The sequence below is a fragment of the Lagenorhynchus albirostris genome, chromosome 11 (assembly GCF_949774975.1).
Source record: "Lagenorhynchus albirostris chromosome 11, mLagAlb1.1, whole genome shotgun sequence".
NCBI classification, from domain to species: domain Eukaryota; kingdom Metazoa; phylum Chordata; class Mammalia; order Artiodactyla; family Delphinidae; genus Lagenorhynchus; species Lagenorhynchus albirostris.
In genome coordinates, this window is record NC_083105.1 from 4,331,577 (window position 1) to 4,349,238 (window position 17,662).

Here is a 17,662-nt window from a genome sequence, read left to right on the forward strand (position 1 = left end):
GGCAAGAGCCAGAGCCCCCAGCATCACTAACAGAGGGTCGCAAGACCGTACCCAACCAAAACCAGAATCCGGAGCCCCTGAAACGTTTCTCCCCATTCCTGAGGTCTCAGAGGCCTCCAAACTAGTGTAAAAATGGTTTCCAGAGGACTGGATACCTCGAATCTCCACAGAAAAAAATGTAAGCTTCTTCACATTTACTCCAGGGACACATAGTGTTTGGAAAGGTGACATCAGTGACATGCAGCCAACACAGGGGCCATGGATGAGCTTTTGCCTCAGAGGCTTAAGGCACTCTGTAGTAGAAGGCTGGCTTAGAATGTCCTAGTCACCTCGAAAACTTGAGCCCACTACGCTGCACAGACCGCAGGAGTGACACTCCAGCCCCGAACCTTGAGAAAGTGGCTTAGTTCTTAGGAACGAGCCACCAAGAAAGCCAGCCAGCTGCCTCCTGAATGAATACCAGGCAAGGGCCTTGTTCCGCTAAGGCCCCCGAGGGTGAACTAACGCTTGTGAGTCACATCAAGGATACAGGGGTTTTTGTCATCGATGCTACAGCTGTCCAGGATCAGGGCAATGCCATCCAGCTCGTTCACCTACGAAGAACAGAGAAGACAAATTGACACGCTGAAACAGCCTGGGAAGGGCTGGAGATTATAGGTGATCTGTTGCTCCTTTTTTATTTCCTTACTCCCTGCTATAATTATACTGTTTGTGCAATTACCTGAAACACCTATATCAATCCAGAAATATTTAAAAACAGACATAAACAAAAAGTGATACTTTTTCTTTTCACCCTTCCCCAAAAATGTTGGGCAACTGGACAGCCATATAAAAAAGTATAATTGGGATGAATTGGGAGATTAGCTTTGACATAAATACACTACCATGTGTAAAACAGATAGCTGGTGGGAACCTGCAGTACAGCACAGGGAGCTCAGCTCTGTGCTCTGTGATGACCTAGAGGGGTAGGATGGGGGTGGGGTGGGAGGGAGGTCCAAGAGGGAGGGGATATGTGTATGCATATGGCTGAAAAAGTTAGATCAAAAATAAAGAAAAAAAAAGTATAATTAAACAACACTGCAAACCAACTATACTTCAATAAAATTTCTTTAAAACGTATAAAAGTGGATCTCTTCCTAATATTATTCACCAGGATAAACTACAAGTGAGTCTCAGTTTATTAGTAAGTGAATTCTTTTTCTAAGCCAGAAGCAGGGAAAACATTTCTAACTATAGATCAAAATCCAGAAGCAATAGAGAAAGGTTTTAAAATTTGACTACATTTTTTAAAAAGGTAAATTGAAAGCTGTAAAAATTATCTGAAAGATGTCACAGGCAAAGGGTTAATATTTTAATATATACAGAGCTTGTAGAAACTGAAAAAAGACCAACAATCCAACAGAAAAATGGATAAAACACATGAACATAAATGGCACAGAAAAAAAGAAATGCGGATGGACTGCAGAGATATCAGAATCTGCTCAACTGTGCTCCTAATAAGATGCAGGCAAATTATGATACCATTTCTCAGCTGCCAGAAGGGCAAATCATCACGTGTGACAACACATGCTGCTGGTAAGGTGACGGGAAACGGCACCCTCAGACTGCTGGAGTGAATGCGAAGTGGCGCGATCCCTATGGTAGGGAAGTGGACAATACGTAGCAAAATCACATGTGTTATTTACTCTTTGGCCCAGTAATCCCATTTCTAGGATCAAAAATACAGTGTCACATGGAATTATGTTTGTACAAGGTTATTTACTTCAGCACAGCTTACACTTTTATAAGACTGCTGTTGAGGTATAATTCACATACCATAAAACTCACCCATTTATATACAATTCAGTGGATTTTAGCATATTCCCAAAGCTGTCTCACTATCACCACTATCTTAGAACATTTTCATTACCAAGAGAGTTTTTAAACTGGGCTGACCTTGCCTTGTCAAGAGAGTTTTAAAAGAGAGTTTTTAAACTCCATTCCCATCAGCAGTCACTCTTATTTCTTCCTCTCTCCAACCCTTAGCAACTACTAACCCACTTTCTGTATCTACGGGTCTGCCTATTCTAGGCGTTTCACACACATGGACTCATTCAGTATGTGACTGGCTTCTTTCACTTACCGTAATGCTTCCAAGGTTCATCTACGTTGAAGCATGTATCAGCATGCTGAATAATAATATTCTAATGTCTGCATATGTATTTCAGTTTCCATTCATCCACTGACACACATTCGAACTGTTTCAAACTTTTGGCTATTATGATAATGCTGTTACAATCTTTCATGTACCTATTTTTGAATGGATATATGTATTCAATTCTCTGGCTATATACCGAGGAGTGGAATTGTTTAGCCATATGGTAACTCTATATCTAACACTTTGAGGAACTGCTTGCCTGGTTTTCAAAGTGGCTGCACCATCTTACATTCCACCAGCAATGTATGAGGGTTCCAATTTCGTTACATCCTTGGTAACACTGTCTTTTATTTTAGCCACCCTAGTGGATGTGAAGTGGTACGTCACTGTGGTTTTGATTTGCATTGCTCTGAGGAGTAATGATGTTGAATGTAGCACAATTTATAAGAAAAATCCTGTGAACAACTCAAGCATCCATCGATATAGGCTCGTTGAATAAACCATGATCACTAACGTAATGCTATGGAGATATCAGGATAGAATGGTAAGTGAAAAAAGCAGAGTGCAGAACAGGATTATATGTGAAGCTTTTGTGTAATAAAGGAGGAGAAACAGATGATTTTTTATATTAAAAAAATGAAGGGTTAAATAAAAAACTAATAATGGTTATTTACAGAGCAAAGCAGAGACTGAAGTGGACGAAACAGGAACGGAGGTGAGACCTCTGTGAATGTACCCGGTCGTACAATTTTGACTTTGGGATCCTGTATATGTTTTACGAAATTTTTGAAATTAAGTTTATAATACATGTAACTAGACTTACTGTGGTGATTATTTCACCATCTATACAAATACTGAATCATTATGTTGTACACCTGAAATTAACATACGGTTATATGTCGATTACAGCTCAATTCTGAAGAAATGAATTTATAAAGTTATAAAAACAGAAAATGGAAACAAACTAATCCGACAACATGTGAAACAAAGACAATTATTTCACAGAACTGAAACAGTATTTTGATGGGACGTCCCCAGGGAGCTGTGTCCTGAGCTCAGATGGAACTGCAGTCCCACAGCTGCATGAGGTCGTCTCAGCACCATTAACACTGGGATTAGCATTCTGAACCCTTATTCCTAGATCTAGTTTAAAGAAAATGGGTAATTTATGTCATTAGGAACCAAGATTCTTAGCATAAAAAAGAAGTATCAAATCAAAGTAGTTTACATTTAAATTAGAAATACTAGCATGAACTCATGATACATTTTTCTCTTTTCTTTTTAAAAAATGTTTACTTCCTAGCTGTTTACTGAAAAGGCACAGAAGCAAAGACAAGCCAGTAGCAATGAACATTCCCAACATGACTTAAGGATTCTAAACACCATGGTCCAACTGAAAGAAACCAGATCTCCAGTTGGCTGTGATACACAGACTTGCTGAAGGCAGGAAAGAAGAGAAGAAATCTAATTCCTATAAATTTCCCGAGGCACTGGAAGGTGGTTAATGAACTGCTATTTAACAGACATCCAGCATCTACCAGGCAATGACAGACACTTAAATGATTTCCCTTAATTCTGACAATGCCAGGGTAAGCATTACTGGTTCCATTTTACAGATAAAGAAACTGAGGCTCAAAAGTTAGGTACCGTCCCCATGGTCACTTAACTAATAAGTGCTTTTCAAAGTGCAGTCTGGAGAGCGCTGTCAGTCTGCAAGAAAGTGTGTGAAAGAGTGAGAAACTGTGCCAGCAATTTAACATATGCTATGTTTGCTGAATCTTATAATAAAATTTGGGCTTGAATTTTCTATGTCTTAAAATTGTTTTTTGTTTTCTAGTAATTCATTTATATTATCTTTTATAAACATATTGGTCCAGGATGGTTTGGGGAAAAGATAGCTAGTTCTTCATCACAGATAGTCTGAGAAGCTTTGGCATGGAGGGTTAGCCCACTACTGAGGGTTGGACCTCGTGTTTTTGAGAGGCACAGAGGGAAACTTTATGGCCAAACTGGTAGTGGCCCCACCTGAGACAGTATCCAAAGCTTCTCCGTGCAACCCTCACACCCCCACTGGTCCAATAATCAGCCCTGCACCCACCCGCAGGATGAGGGTGCTAACCACGAAGGCTGCAAATGGGAGAGGAGGGCTCCTACCACATGCACTCGTCTCGGGGTGAAGCGGAGAGACCCAGGACAGGAGCCATGCCTGCTGCCCGGCACAGAGCACAAGAACAGCCGCGGACTCTCACCAGCTCCTTGCGAACGTGTGATCTAGACCCTTCTGGAACGTGGGTGCATCTCCACGCCAGAGGAGCTGGGTGTTTGATGTTGCTAGGGGACCACACAGCATGGGGCTCCCAGGGAAGGCCTCCCTGCAGAGGTGACCTTTAGCTCACGGTTGAGAAGAACGAACAGGAATTAAACACAGAAATAAAGGGGCTGTGGAGAACGCTCTGGGCAGGGGGAAGAGCACACGCAAGAGCTGGGGCATCAGAAGGAACATGTGGTGTTCCAGGAACCGGGAGGCGGCGGCGCAGGGATGAAGAGCGAGGGCTGCACAGCCGGTGCTGGGGGCAGAGTCTGGCCCTACAGCGCTTCTGAGCTGGTGGCTTTGGGCAAGTCATTTACCCTCTAAGACTTAGTTTTCTCCCCTGTCAAATGGGGATGATAGGACCTACTTCACAGGGTGACTGTGAGAATGGCACGGATTACTGTACTGACTAGCACTCAGTGAAGACTCAATACAGGGCCACAGGGGTGACGGCGTAGTTGGCAATTTCGTGCTGTGAACTGAAAGAAGTTCAGTTGGCTGGGGCAAGGAGTTCAGGGCTGGCTCCCAAGAAAAGCATGAGGAAAACTGGAGGATAACTTCCACAAAGCCGAGTCACAATTCGACTGTGTATGAGGCAAAACTGTAAATTTATTTTCAAAAACCACTTTTTTTTTGTAAGTGAGAAAGTATTAAGGATCTCTTATTCAGTGCAAGAAAAACATCTTGTTTTCGGTGTGGGGAGTAGACTTCTCAGATATGTTAAATGGGTAAAGGAAATAAAATCACAGGCTAAAAACTGACATTTTAAAGCAGGCAGTAAGGGTGAATTAAAGCGATCTTGAAAATCATGGTTACACTAGAGCCGTGCCTGAACTGAGGGTCTGCTTTCCTAAGATAAGTATTTCTCATTCACACCACTGCCTTATGAAATGATATTAGATAATTTTTTATAGAAATTCATTAAATGTTGATAACATAAGTGAACTATTCTAGACAAGGACAGCAGTGGCATCATGACAAACATGCAATATACACTGAAGAGTGAACACAGGTTACGGTCACTGGGCAAAGAACCCCAGGATGCAACACCGCCAGGAGGAGTGACTGGTGCTCTGTGTCATCACCAAGCTCAAGCTTTACAAGTTCCTGCTGCCGCTGAGCTGCAGCACGGAGCTCCTGTCAGGAGAGGGGGAAACAATTAGGGAATTAACAAGTTTTCTTCTGCTCGTGCTTCCTAAAACAAGGGAGTTGTTTGTTTCTTTACCTAACACGTTGGGAACTGATTCCAGACCCACAATGAATGAGTCACAAGTTGTAGTTCCTAACAAGGAGCCAAGCTCAGTCAACGCTTTCACGATGTAACACATCTCAACAAGGCAGTAAGTCTGGCTTAAACAAACTAACATTTAGCCTCTGGAAATAGAGTTGTAAATAGCAGGACAACTCACTGATTTGCTACCTGTTCTCTCCACCGAAGCCAACAGTAATCTCAGAGAATGCACCCTGCAAGGTGTGTGGGCCCAACCCGAATTAATACCTAAGCTTCTTTAGGAAAATGTATTAGGTTGACCAAAAAGCAGAGCCTCAATTATTCTGTCTGCTCTCACACTGAACGCTAAATACAAAAATAAAAAAAACCTGAAGAAAGACAAGAGCACAATACCAATGCAGGACTGAATCTCCTGTTTAAACGCCCCATGAATCAACGTAACTAACATTTGGTGAAAATGTGTTCATAACACAGTGCCTCAAAACAAACGCACACACACAAAGATCAGCAGAGTCCTGTGCTGAAGCGAGCACACAACCAACATGGGTGTGGCAACGCTCGGACAAGACTCTGATCTACAGACGAAGCCATTCTCAGAGGCCTGACGGCAACTCAGAAGGCTCGAAGCCCGAGGGGATGCAGGCGGATGCTGCATGAGGTGCACCATCTTGTATGAGATGTGGGCGTGCCCGCCCATGGGGTGAGACCAATTACCATCCCAAGCACACAGAGGAAAGAGGGATATTTTTGGAGGCAGACAGACCTACACGAGAGTCCAGCTCAGCCCTCTAGCTGTGTAACCTGTGGAGGGTTCTGAGCTTCATGAAGTCTAGATTCTCTTACGCACAACAAGAGAGTGGTGCCCACCTCACAGGGTTAAAGTAAGGTTTACACAAGAAAGCATTCAGGACAGCACCCAGCACACAGGAAGCACACAGGAAATGGCAGCAGTCTGCAATGTTATTTTCACTTGGTTCTGAGGTTCTCTAGGATTCCTTCCACACTTGAAAAGGGCTGGACATGGTAATCCTTCACAGAGCACAAGCTGTTGTTCAGCAAAGTCTGAATATATGAACATACGTTTCTGCAATCACAGGAAATCTGGTAGGGATGGGTTGCTCTAAGCTAGTACTATGTTCTTGACTGTCTCATGAACTGGGTACACCTCTGGTTACTAATTTCCATCCATACTCCTCTGCTGGCTTTTGCCTTCCACAATCAACTCTAAGTCTCACAAAATAAGTATTGTTTATCTCTGTGTTGCATTTATTTCCACGGTGTTCTGTGCAGCTTACTACTAGGCATTTCATGATTGAGTTGCTATGCCAGAGGAACAACTAAGGATGTTACCCAAGAAGCAACAAGAAAGCACACGACCTGCATTTCAGTCTTTCTCTAGGACTCAGAGCAAAAGCCTAGGCCAGAGGTTCACAACCTTGACTCCACATTAGAATCACTTGGGGAGATTTCGAAAACAACCAATGCCGTGGTCCCAACCCCAGAACACATCAATCAGAATCTCTGGGAGCAAAGCCTGGACAGCAGTGTCTTTAGACAAACTCTTCGGGTGATTCCGACATGCAATGAGTTGCGCACTCCTGATTTACGCAAAGTCCAAGAGCACCTATCGAGGCAAACAAAGTCTGAGATCTGCTGCAAACCCTGAAAGAACTCCTAAAACAGAAGACACTGTCCTTCACACTTTTCCCCCGGGTGCTGTTTTCTTTACTTATGAAATAAACTTTGTTGAGATGTCCCCATTTACACACAGGGGACTGCAATTGCACCTGTGTAACCACAGACAAATCAGGATAGAGAACATTTCCATCACCCCAGAGAGTTCCTGTGCACCTCTACAATCACTGCTTTAGTAACCATCCATCTGCTTCCTGTCACTAGAGGTAGAACTTGTCTGTTCTATACTAATAAGACCACATCAAAAGAACTCTTTTTCAATGTTTTTGAGATTCATCCATGTTGTTACATGTATCGGTAGTTTATTTTTATTTCTGATTATGAATATACCATTTATTTATCTATTCACATGTTGATGGACAGTTTTATCTGTAATGAATAGAGGTGCTATGAACACTATGTGTTCATGTCTTCTTGTGGACACGTGTTTTCATTTCTCCTGGGGTGATGTCTAAGAGTGGAATTGCTGGGTCATTTTTTTTTTTTTTTTTTTTTTTTTTTGCAGTACACGGGCCTCTCACTGTTGTGGCCTCTCCTGCTGCGGAGCTCAGGCTCCGGACGCGCAGGCTCAGCGGCCATGGCTCACGGGCCTAGCCGCTCCGCGGCATGTGGGATCTTCCCGGACCGGGGCACGAACCCGTGTCCCATGCATCGGCAGTCGGACTCTCAACCACTGCGCCACCAGGGAAGCCCTTGCTGGGTCATTTTTTAAGTCTATGTTCAACTTTATATAGGAACTGCCAAACTGTTTTCCACCACGATTGTACCATTTTACATTCCCTCCAACAATGCAACTGAGTGACCCTGGATCCTTAACAACGCTTGGTACTGTCAGACTTTTTAGGTGACATCGTATTGTGGGTTTTGTTTGCATTTTCGTGATGACTGATGTGTAGCATCTTTTCAGGTGCTTATGGGCCATTTCTGTATCTTTTTTATGAGGTGTTGTTCAAATATTTTGCCCATTTTACTACCTGGGCTACTCTTTCTTGTTGAGTTGTAGGAGTTCTTCACATAATTTGGATATGGGTGAGTCCTATGCCAGATATAAGCACTGTAGATATTTTCTCCTAGTCTGTGACTTGCCTTTTCAGTTTCTTAATAGTGTGTTTCAAAGAGTATAACTTTTAAATTTAGGTGAAGAACAATTTATCAAAATATTTTTCATGATTAGTGCTTTTTGTGTCCTAAGAAATTATGGTTTTCTTCAACACATCCACAATGTTTTCTTCTATAGGTTTTATAATTCTAGCTTTCATATTTCCATTATAAATCAACTTTTGAGTTTAGTGCAAGATAAAGGTCAAGGTTCTTCTTTTTCCCCCATAAGGATGTACAATTGTTCCAATACCATTTGTTGAAAAGACTAGCTTTTCCCCATTCACTCTATATTTGGACTCTATTTTATATTGGACTTTCTATGCATCTACCTATATTTACGCTAATACTACGCTGCTTTAATTAGCCTCCTAGTAAGTCATGAAAGAAGAAGCACAATCCTCTAATTTTGTTTTTTGAAATTGCTTTGGCTATTGTATTAGTGTCCTAAGGCTGCTGTAACAAAGTACCAGAAACCGAGTGGCTTAAATAACAAAATTTATTCTCTCACAGTTCTGCAGGCCAGAAGTCTGAGATCAAGGTGTTGGCAGGATGGGTTCCTTCCACGGGCTATGAAGGAGAATCTGTTCCATGCCTCACTCTGAACGTCTGGTGGTGTGCTGACCACCTTTGATGTTCTCTGGCTAGTAGATCTCTGCCTTCACCTTCACATGGCTTCTTCCTCTTCTTCTTCTTTATTGAACTATACCTGACTTACAGTATTGTGTTAGTTTCAGATATACAGAAAAGTGATTTGGTTCTCTATTTTTCAGATTCTTTTCCATTATAGGTTATTACAAAATACTGAATATACTTCCCTGTGCTATATAGTAAATCCTTGTTGTTTATCTATTTTATATATAGTACTTTGTATCTGCTAATTCCAAACTCCTAATTTATTGCTGCCCCCCCGCCGCCCCACTTTCCCCTTTGGTAACCAAAAGTTTGTTTTTCTGTCTACGAGTCTGTTTCTGTTCTGTAAATAAATTCATTTGTATTATTTTTTGGATTCCACATATACATGTTATCATCTAATATTTGTCTTTCTCTGCCTGACTTACTTAGTATGATAATCCCTAGGTCTAGCCACGTTGCTTCAAATGGCAATATTTCATTCTTTTTTATGGCTGAGTAATATTCCATTGTATATATGTATGCCACATCTTCTTATCCATTCATCTGTTAATGGACACTTAGGTTGCTTCCACGTCTTAGCTATTGTGAATACTGCTGCTATGAACACTGGGGTGCATGTATCTTTTCAAATTAGAGTTTTCATCTTTTCTGGATATATGCCCAGGAGTGGGATTGCTGGATCATATGGTAATTCTATTTTTAGTTTTCTAAGGAACCTCCATACTGGTTTCCACAGTGGCTGCACCAATTTATATTCCCACCAGCAGTGGAGGAGGGTTCCCTTTTCTTCAGCACTTATTATTTGTAGACTTTGTGACGACAGACATTCTGACTGGTGTGAGGTGATACCTCATTCTAGTTTTGATTTGCATTTCTCTAATAATTAGAGATGTGGAGCACCTTTTCATATGCCTATTGACCATCTGTATACAGTCTTCTTTGGAGAAAAGTCTATTTAGGTCTTCTGCCCATCTTTTAGTAGGGTTGTTTTTTGCTGTTGAGTTGTATGAGCTGTCTATTTTGGAAATTAAGCCCTTGTCAGTCAAATCGTTTGCAAATGTTTTCTGCCAGTAGGAAGGTTGTCTTTTCTTTTTGTTTATGGTTTCCTTTGCTATGCAAAAGGAAACGTTTATACATTTGATTATATGTTTATACGTTTGATTAGGTCTCACTTGTTTATTTTTGCTTTTATTTCTTTTGTCTTGGGAGACTGACCTAAGAAAACATTACCGTGATTTTACTGAGATTTGTTTTATGGTCCAGTGTATGGTCTGCCTTGGTGAATGTTCCATGTGTACTGTAAAGAATATGTATTCAGCTGTTGGGTGCAGGGCTCTATAAACTTTAATTGGTCAAGTTCATTGATCAGTGTTCAAGTTTCTGTATTACTCCTGAGTTTCTCCTTGTTCTAGAATTTATTAAGAGTGCTGAAATCTTCAATTATGATTATAGATCTATTTCTCCTTTCAGTTCTGCCAGTTTTTGCTTAATGTACTTGAAGTTCTACTATTTGCAATGTATGTTCATGTTTTTATGTCTTCTTGATGAGCTGATCCTTCAATCATTATGAAATATCCCTCTGTATATCTCAAGTCTATTTTGTCTGAAATTAATATAGCCACTGCACCTTTTTTATGTGTTTGCATGGTATATCATTTTCATTCTTTCATTTTAACCTATCTTCATCTTTATATTCAAAGTGTATTTCTTGTAGTTATCATATAACTGAGTTTTGCTTTTTTAAAATCCAGTCTAACAGTCTCTGTCTTTTAATTGGAATATATAAGCCATTTAGTTTTAATGTACTTATCAATATAGTTGTGTTTAACTATATCATTCTGACATTTGTTTTCTTTTTATCCTAAATGTACTTTGTTCCCTTTTTCCTCTTACCCTGACTTCCTTTAGGCTGAGTATTTTTAAATATTCCATCTTTTTCCCTCTACTATTGGCTTATTAACTAACTCTCTTTCCTTTTTTTTTTTTTAAAGTGGTTGTTCTAGGGTTTAGAATATGGATCTTTAACTTTTTTAGTCTATCTACAAATAATATTATACTATTTCACATGAATGTAAGAACCTTACAACTGTATACACCACTTGACATTTGGGCAACTGCTCTCACACGTTTTACTTCTATATACATTATAAACCTCCAAATACATTGCTATTATGATTGTTTCAAAGAGCTGATGATATTTTTTACAAATTAAAAATTGAAGATAAAGGTATTTTATTCTTACTCACATATTTAGTTTTTCCAGTATTTTTGATTTCTTTGTATAGAATCAGGTTTCCAGCTGGTACCATTTTCCTTCACCTGGTACAACACCCTTCAACATTTCTTATAGCACAGTTCTGCTGACAGCAAATTCTCTCAACTTTTGTTTGTCTGGAAATGTCTTTATTTTGCCCTCATTTTTGAAGGATATTTTGGCTGGATATATAATTCTAGTTTTCTTTTAGTATTTTAAAGATGTCATTCCTTTGATTCCTGTTTTGCATTATTTCTGGAGAGAAGCCTGCTATCACTCTTATCTTTGTTCCTCTTGACTGACAGGCAAAAGTCAGTGAATTAGAGAGGAAGAACACACAGAAAAGATGAACCAAAACCAAAACCTGGCTCACTGTAAACATTAATAGAGTGGAAAAATTCCAGAAAAACTGATGAAGGAAAAAAGAGAGATATCTATTTAAAAAGAATAGAATGAAAAGAGAGAAACAGATATAGAAAACATAGATAAAATAATAAAATATTATGAATTTTATGGGAAAAAATAGAAAATCTAGTTTTTCTGAGAAAAACTGACCACAATAAATAGAAAGCTTGAAAAAGTCAATACTTTAAATATTTAAATTCAAATAATTTAAAGATATGAAAATACCAAAGACTCACTGACAAAAATAGTCAAAGACCCAAACAGCTGTTCAAGTAAGTACCATCAAATTTTTAAGGAACAGGTAATCTATTATGTATGTAAGTTATTCAAAAACAATAAAAAAAAAACGAGGGAAAGCTTCCCAATTCACTTTATGAGGCTGTTATGGCTTGATTCTAAGAGCAGGATTAAGACAGACCAGTATAAGAAAAACAACAGGCCTATTTATGAACATACACCGTTTCCCAAGACAACCCCACCCAAAATTCCTGGAAATAATATTAGATTAATTAAACATACCTTAAAAATTCATCATCATCTTAACGTTGATCAGAAAATCTACAAGGCAATTATCCTCATTAATGTACTAAGAATTATCTCAATATCACAGAAAAAGCATCAGATAATGCTTAGCACCTATTATTTTTTTAATTCTCAGAAAACTAGAAAACTATTTTAACTTGAAAATGGCTTGTGTCAGAAACCTACAGCAAATATCATACCTAAGAGAAAATTTAGAGAGATTCCCAAGACCAGAAAAAACACAAGGATACTGTCTTCTTACTCTGATGTAGAAATATAAACTGAATGGCATACTGCAGTTGTGAAAGGTCTTTGGAGCACTCTGTCTCTAGAAAACAAAGAGGGGTTAGAATGGTGTGAAAAAGTGGTTCAGTCTCAGGACTGCCTGGTGGTGCAATGGCTAAGGCTCCTCGCTCCCAATGCAGGGGCCCAGGCTCCACCCCTGCTCGGGGAACTAGATCCCACATGCATGCCGCAACTAAGGAGCCTGGAGCCGCAACTAAGGAGCCCGCGAGCCGCAACTAGGGAACCCGCCTGCCTCAACTAAGACAAGGTACAACCAGAAAAAAGAAAAAAAAAAAAAGTGGTTCAGTCTTACTACCAGAACAGAAGCAGTGGATGAAGGGAAAACAAAAGAAAGCAACAGCAGATTTAGATTAAGGAAAAGTAATTTTGTTTACTTGGGGGTGGGGAGAGCAACAGTTAAAATCATAAAGGACAGATTACCCCGATATAAAGTGGGAAATAATCATCTAGACAGTCAGGATAGAAAGATCTAAAGGGAGCTGAAAATGTAGCTAGTCCTAACTGCTCCTAAGCTGACTTTTAGAAGAGGGATCGGTATTTTAGTTGCTACCAGAACAGAAACTGTGACTGGAGCCCTACAAAACCCAGGAGAGGGTGCTGGGAGAAGCATGCTTCTGGCTTCCTGGAATTACTCACACAAAGGAGAGCAGGACCCAGGAAATTAGTGAAGAGACTGCTCCCAAATGTCATAGGCCACTAACTGTCACAGACTAACCGAAATGCTGGTGAAACAGAAACTAAGATGTTCTACATCCACCGCTTTCCCATAGCTATCACAGAGCTCCTGCTACCTGACAACAAACACTAAGTGCTGGTTTCTACGGACACACTTTTGCTCCGGGTAACGATCAGAAGACTGGGAATTGGCTTGTTTCCTGACTTTGGTGTGTGTGGGGAGCCAGTGCATGATAAGCCTGTACCCTGTTAACGCTTTTTAGAAGTGAGGCATATCAGAGATTTAGTATTGGGGTTCACGAAACCCCAAGACACCAACCCAGGCTGCAGCTGTTAAAAGAATCCTGACCCCATGCAGGAGTTAAGAGCCCCTCCAGCTGGGATTAAGCAGAATAAGAAATTCAGAGGATACATTTTGGACTTTAATTTCTTTGAATTTTAACTCACATGGGCAGAGAATTTGACTTTAATGTCTTTGGACTTTAATTTAAAATGAAATGTAATCTTTGGATTTTAGTATCTCCCTGGGAATTTGATAATGAGATAGAATTAATATTCAAATATAGAGTATCTCCTGTGGGCATTTTATTATTACAGTGAATTTAGGCTTTCACTGGAGTCCCTTAATATGGAATGAATTTTCTGCCTTGAGGTCAAAGTGATTTTGGAGTTAATTTGATTCATGTATTGGTCTGACCCACTTAAGAGTCTTCTGGGGGCAAAATCTCTACTCCCTACCAGGAGTCCAGGAGAGAAAAAGGAGTATGGTTGGTATAGGCAAGAGTGGCCTTACAGAGGTGGGAGCAGAAAGGTCCTGGCAAACTTAAGCTTCTCTCCAAAGAAAGGACACACCTCTGGCCCAATACACTAGCAGAGTAACAACAAAAGCAAACAAGAATGCTGAGAGGTGCAGAAGATTCTTCTCTCTTTATGCTGTGGAGAGAGCTGAATTAACATAATATTCCTTGGCTTCTCGAGGCCTGTGACTGGCTCCTTCCCAGGGTAGTGACAATCAGATTACTGAGTCTGGTTGTATTAAGTCCACAGTATAGACAACAGCTACTTGTTTGATGGTCTGATTCTTTCATTAGACACTGGGGTCTTCAACTGCATGAAGCAGCTTTCATTCATTCTTGCATCCCTTGCCTTGTCCTTAGATGTCAATTTGCTGAAAAAAATACATGTGTGTGAAGGAGGCAAAACAGCTCTTAGGCCTGATCCCATCCACACGTCCATCAGCATACAGGTGATCAGGGTCCCTGTGCTCATGAAACTTAACAGACAGAGGCAGACAGATGGACAGCTGCGGGAGAGGGAGAGAGTGCATGGGCAAGAAGTAAGTAAACAAATTAAAAAGTATGTTTACAGATTATGGTAATTCCTAATGATCAACTAGAGCGTGGCAGAGGGGGCAGCATTTCAGAAAGGGTGACTTTTCTACAAGATGGTGACATGTGAACTGAGACCTGTGTCATAAATATGGGGCAGATGCTCAAAGATTTCGAGGGAACCAGAAGTACACCGACTCACGGGTGAAAAGGGTTGAGCATAACTGACTCATGGAAAGGAAGCCCGCATGGCTGCGTGCAGGGAGATGGTACAATGGTAGGAGATGAGGATGGAGAGGGAGCAGTAGACCCTATGGAGTGGTGGCTCCTCTGCAGTCCCTGGAGTATAAGTGTCATCTGGGCCCTTGTTCTTGTTCTTTTTTTTTTTAACATCTTTATTGGAGTATAATTGCTTTACAATGGTGTGTTAGTCTCTGCTTTATAACAAAGTGAATCAGTTATACATATACATATGTTCTCATATCTCTTCCCTCTTGCGTCTCCCTCCCTCCCACCCTCCTTGGTGGTCACAAAGCACGGAGCTGATCTCCCTGTGCTATGCGGCTGCTTCCCACTAGCTACCTATTTTACCTTTGGTAGTGTATGTGTGTCCATGCCACTCTCTCACTCTGTCCCAGCTTACCCTTCCCTCTCCCCATATCCTCAAGTCCATTCTCTAGTAGGTCTGTGTCTTTATTCCCAGCTTACCCCTACGTTCTTCATGACCTTTTTTTTTTTTCTTAGATTCCATATATATGTGTTAGGATACGGTATTTGTTTTTCTCTTTCTGACTTACTTCACTCTGTATGACAGACTCTAGGCCCTTGTTCTTTAGAAACGCAAATCATCAGGTCCCACCCCAGACCTACAGAATGGGAAACTCTGCGGTTAGGGCTCAGCAGACAGTGTTTCTTCTAGACTGGTGGTTGGTAAGAGAAAGATGACTCAAAGCTTCTAAGTTTCTGCTGAGCTGGATGGGGGTGGTGTCATTTACTGAGATAGAGGAGAAAAGACGTGGGGAGGAGCTGGGGGAACTGCGAGCACAATGTGGGACAGGTTAGGGGTGAGGTGCCTGGAGCGTCCAAGGGAACGCCGCCAGCAGTTACATCCCCTGTGTTTCATACACAGAGAACGTGAGCAGTTCTGTAACCTACCGTGGAGCCTAGGGGGCGGGTTTGGGCTTGAGAGGTACTTTGGGGTCATCTGCACACAGATGGTCTTTGAGGCCTGGGAACTGGGTCTCCCAGGGGGGTGGGTGCAGACAGCTAAGGGCAAATGTAAGCACTCATTCCCAGTGGATTAATTTGTAAGCAATATGAACTTTTTTTTTCCTGGAAGGAGATAACCAATAACTGAAAATGCACAGTGGTAAGATTTCCTTTAAAAGTTAAAGTGATCATCAGATTATCTGCCCACTGATAATTTTTCAGGGTAACTTCTTTTAGAAGCTTATTTCCACGGGGGGTGGGGTGGGATGAACTGGGAGATTGGGATTGACATCTATACACTAATATGTATAAAACAGGTAACTAATAAGAACCTGCTGTATAAAAAAATTTTTTAAAAGATTTCATTATATTGCTATAAACAAAAATATAATAAAACATGCTGCAATTATCTTTTAAAAAAAAAGCTTATTTCCAAAACAAATTATACTGTTGACTGTGAAATATACAAATTTCTTATCTTGTTCTGTTAAAATTACATAGTATTCATAGATATACATAAAATATTTTAATCCCAACCTACTCATTTTGTCCCAGTCTGAGCCACGAGAAGACCAAAGACGAACTTGATGAGAAGTTCAACTTTAAGAAGACTGATGGACAGCATTCCCATGAAGTGAGTCTATCAAGTGCCCAAGGTAAGAAGCTGTCAGTCCTCGGAATGGACGCTGGGAGGTGGGAGGGAAAGCACCAGTGCAGGGCTGAGAAGGCCATGGCAGGGAGGCAGCGAGGGCCGAGGTGCCCAGACTTGTTCAGAGACTGCAGCCCACAGCTAACCCTGCCCCCCCCCCCAGACACTGCAAGGCGGAACGCTCTAGAAAAGAAGAGCACATGAAAAAGAAAAGCATGTAACAGCTGTTACAGCAGGTATACTCAGAAAAGGGTTCAGAGAGAAGAGTGATACTGCAGTTCCACAGTGAAGCCCAATGGGGTACAGCAGCAGTGCTCTGAAAGCATTTATGGAAAAACAAAGAAGCTGTTCAAGGACAGTAATACTGACTCTTAAAATGTCCAGAAGTACAAAGAACAATGTGAGTAATAAAAATATTTAAGTTCAACCATCAAATTCCAGGAAGATTAACAACTTGCTTTTCTTCGGCAAACATCTGCATCTGAATTCAGTGCAATTTTCTCATGAATTCTTCAGCCAGCAGATAAAATATTTGTTTAAATAATGAATGAAATTAACTGGTTTTAAAGAAGCTTACTGTATTCTGCTTACAAGACTGAAAGAAGAGCAACTGTTTTAAGTGAGAAGGAAGTGCGGCACGCATGGTGGAAACTCAGTAACTATCTAATGAACGAACGCTGAAGTACACAAAGCATCTGCTTCCACGCTGACCAGTCACGAAGCAACCAGAAACCTCAGGGCTGGATGTCAGAGAGGTATTTTCAACTGACTTGGAACATAAGACATCTCCAAGTGTTTGGTCCAGGAGAATGAGGGTCAGAGGCTGACAAGGAGGCCCCTCCAGCAGGACGGCGCCCCTCCCTCGGCACAGCACTGCCCCGACTCCCAGCCCCTGCGACCTGACAGGGGCGGTGGCAGGAGAGCGGGAGCAGGACCCAAGCACTGCCACCCTCTCCGCTACGTGAACCTTGGCCTCATGCGGAAGACAGGCAAAAAGCTCTCCTACGAAGTGTCATCAAGTAGGTGGTGAGAAAAGAGCGTCTTGCACAACACCTGGCTTCTAGGAAGTGTTCAAGAAAATGCTAGATATGAACATCATCTTCTTTATTTATCCTCCTACTTATGGCATTTTTGTTGCATTCTTTGTAAAGAACTTCAGACTAGCTGAAGAATGAGGAAAAAAAAGTATAAGCACAGTGTTATTTT

At 41.0% G+C, this 17,662-nt stretch overlaps 1 protein-coding gene across 1 annotated transcript in view; it reads right to left on the minus strand.

Moving 5' to 3' along the window:
* ATXN10 (ataxin 10) overlaps positions 1-17,662 on the minus strand; it is a 153,687-nt gene that overhangs the window by 27,221 nt on the left and 108,804 nt on the right. Inside the window, exon 10 of the mRNA XM_060166900.1 lies at positions 530-593. Coding sequence (XP_060022883.1) covers positions 530-593 — 64 coding nt within the window. The remainder of the gene's footprint in view (positions 1-529; positions 594-17,662) is intronic.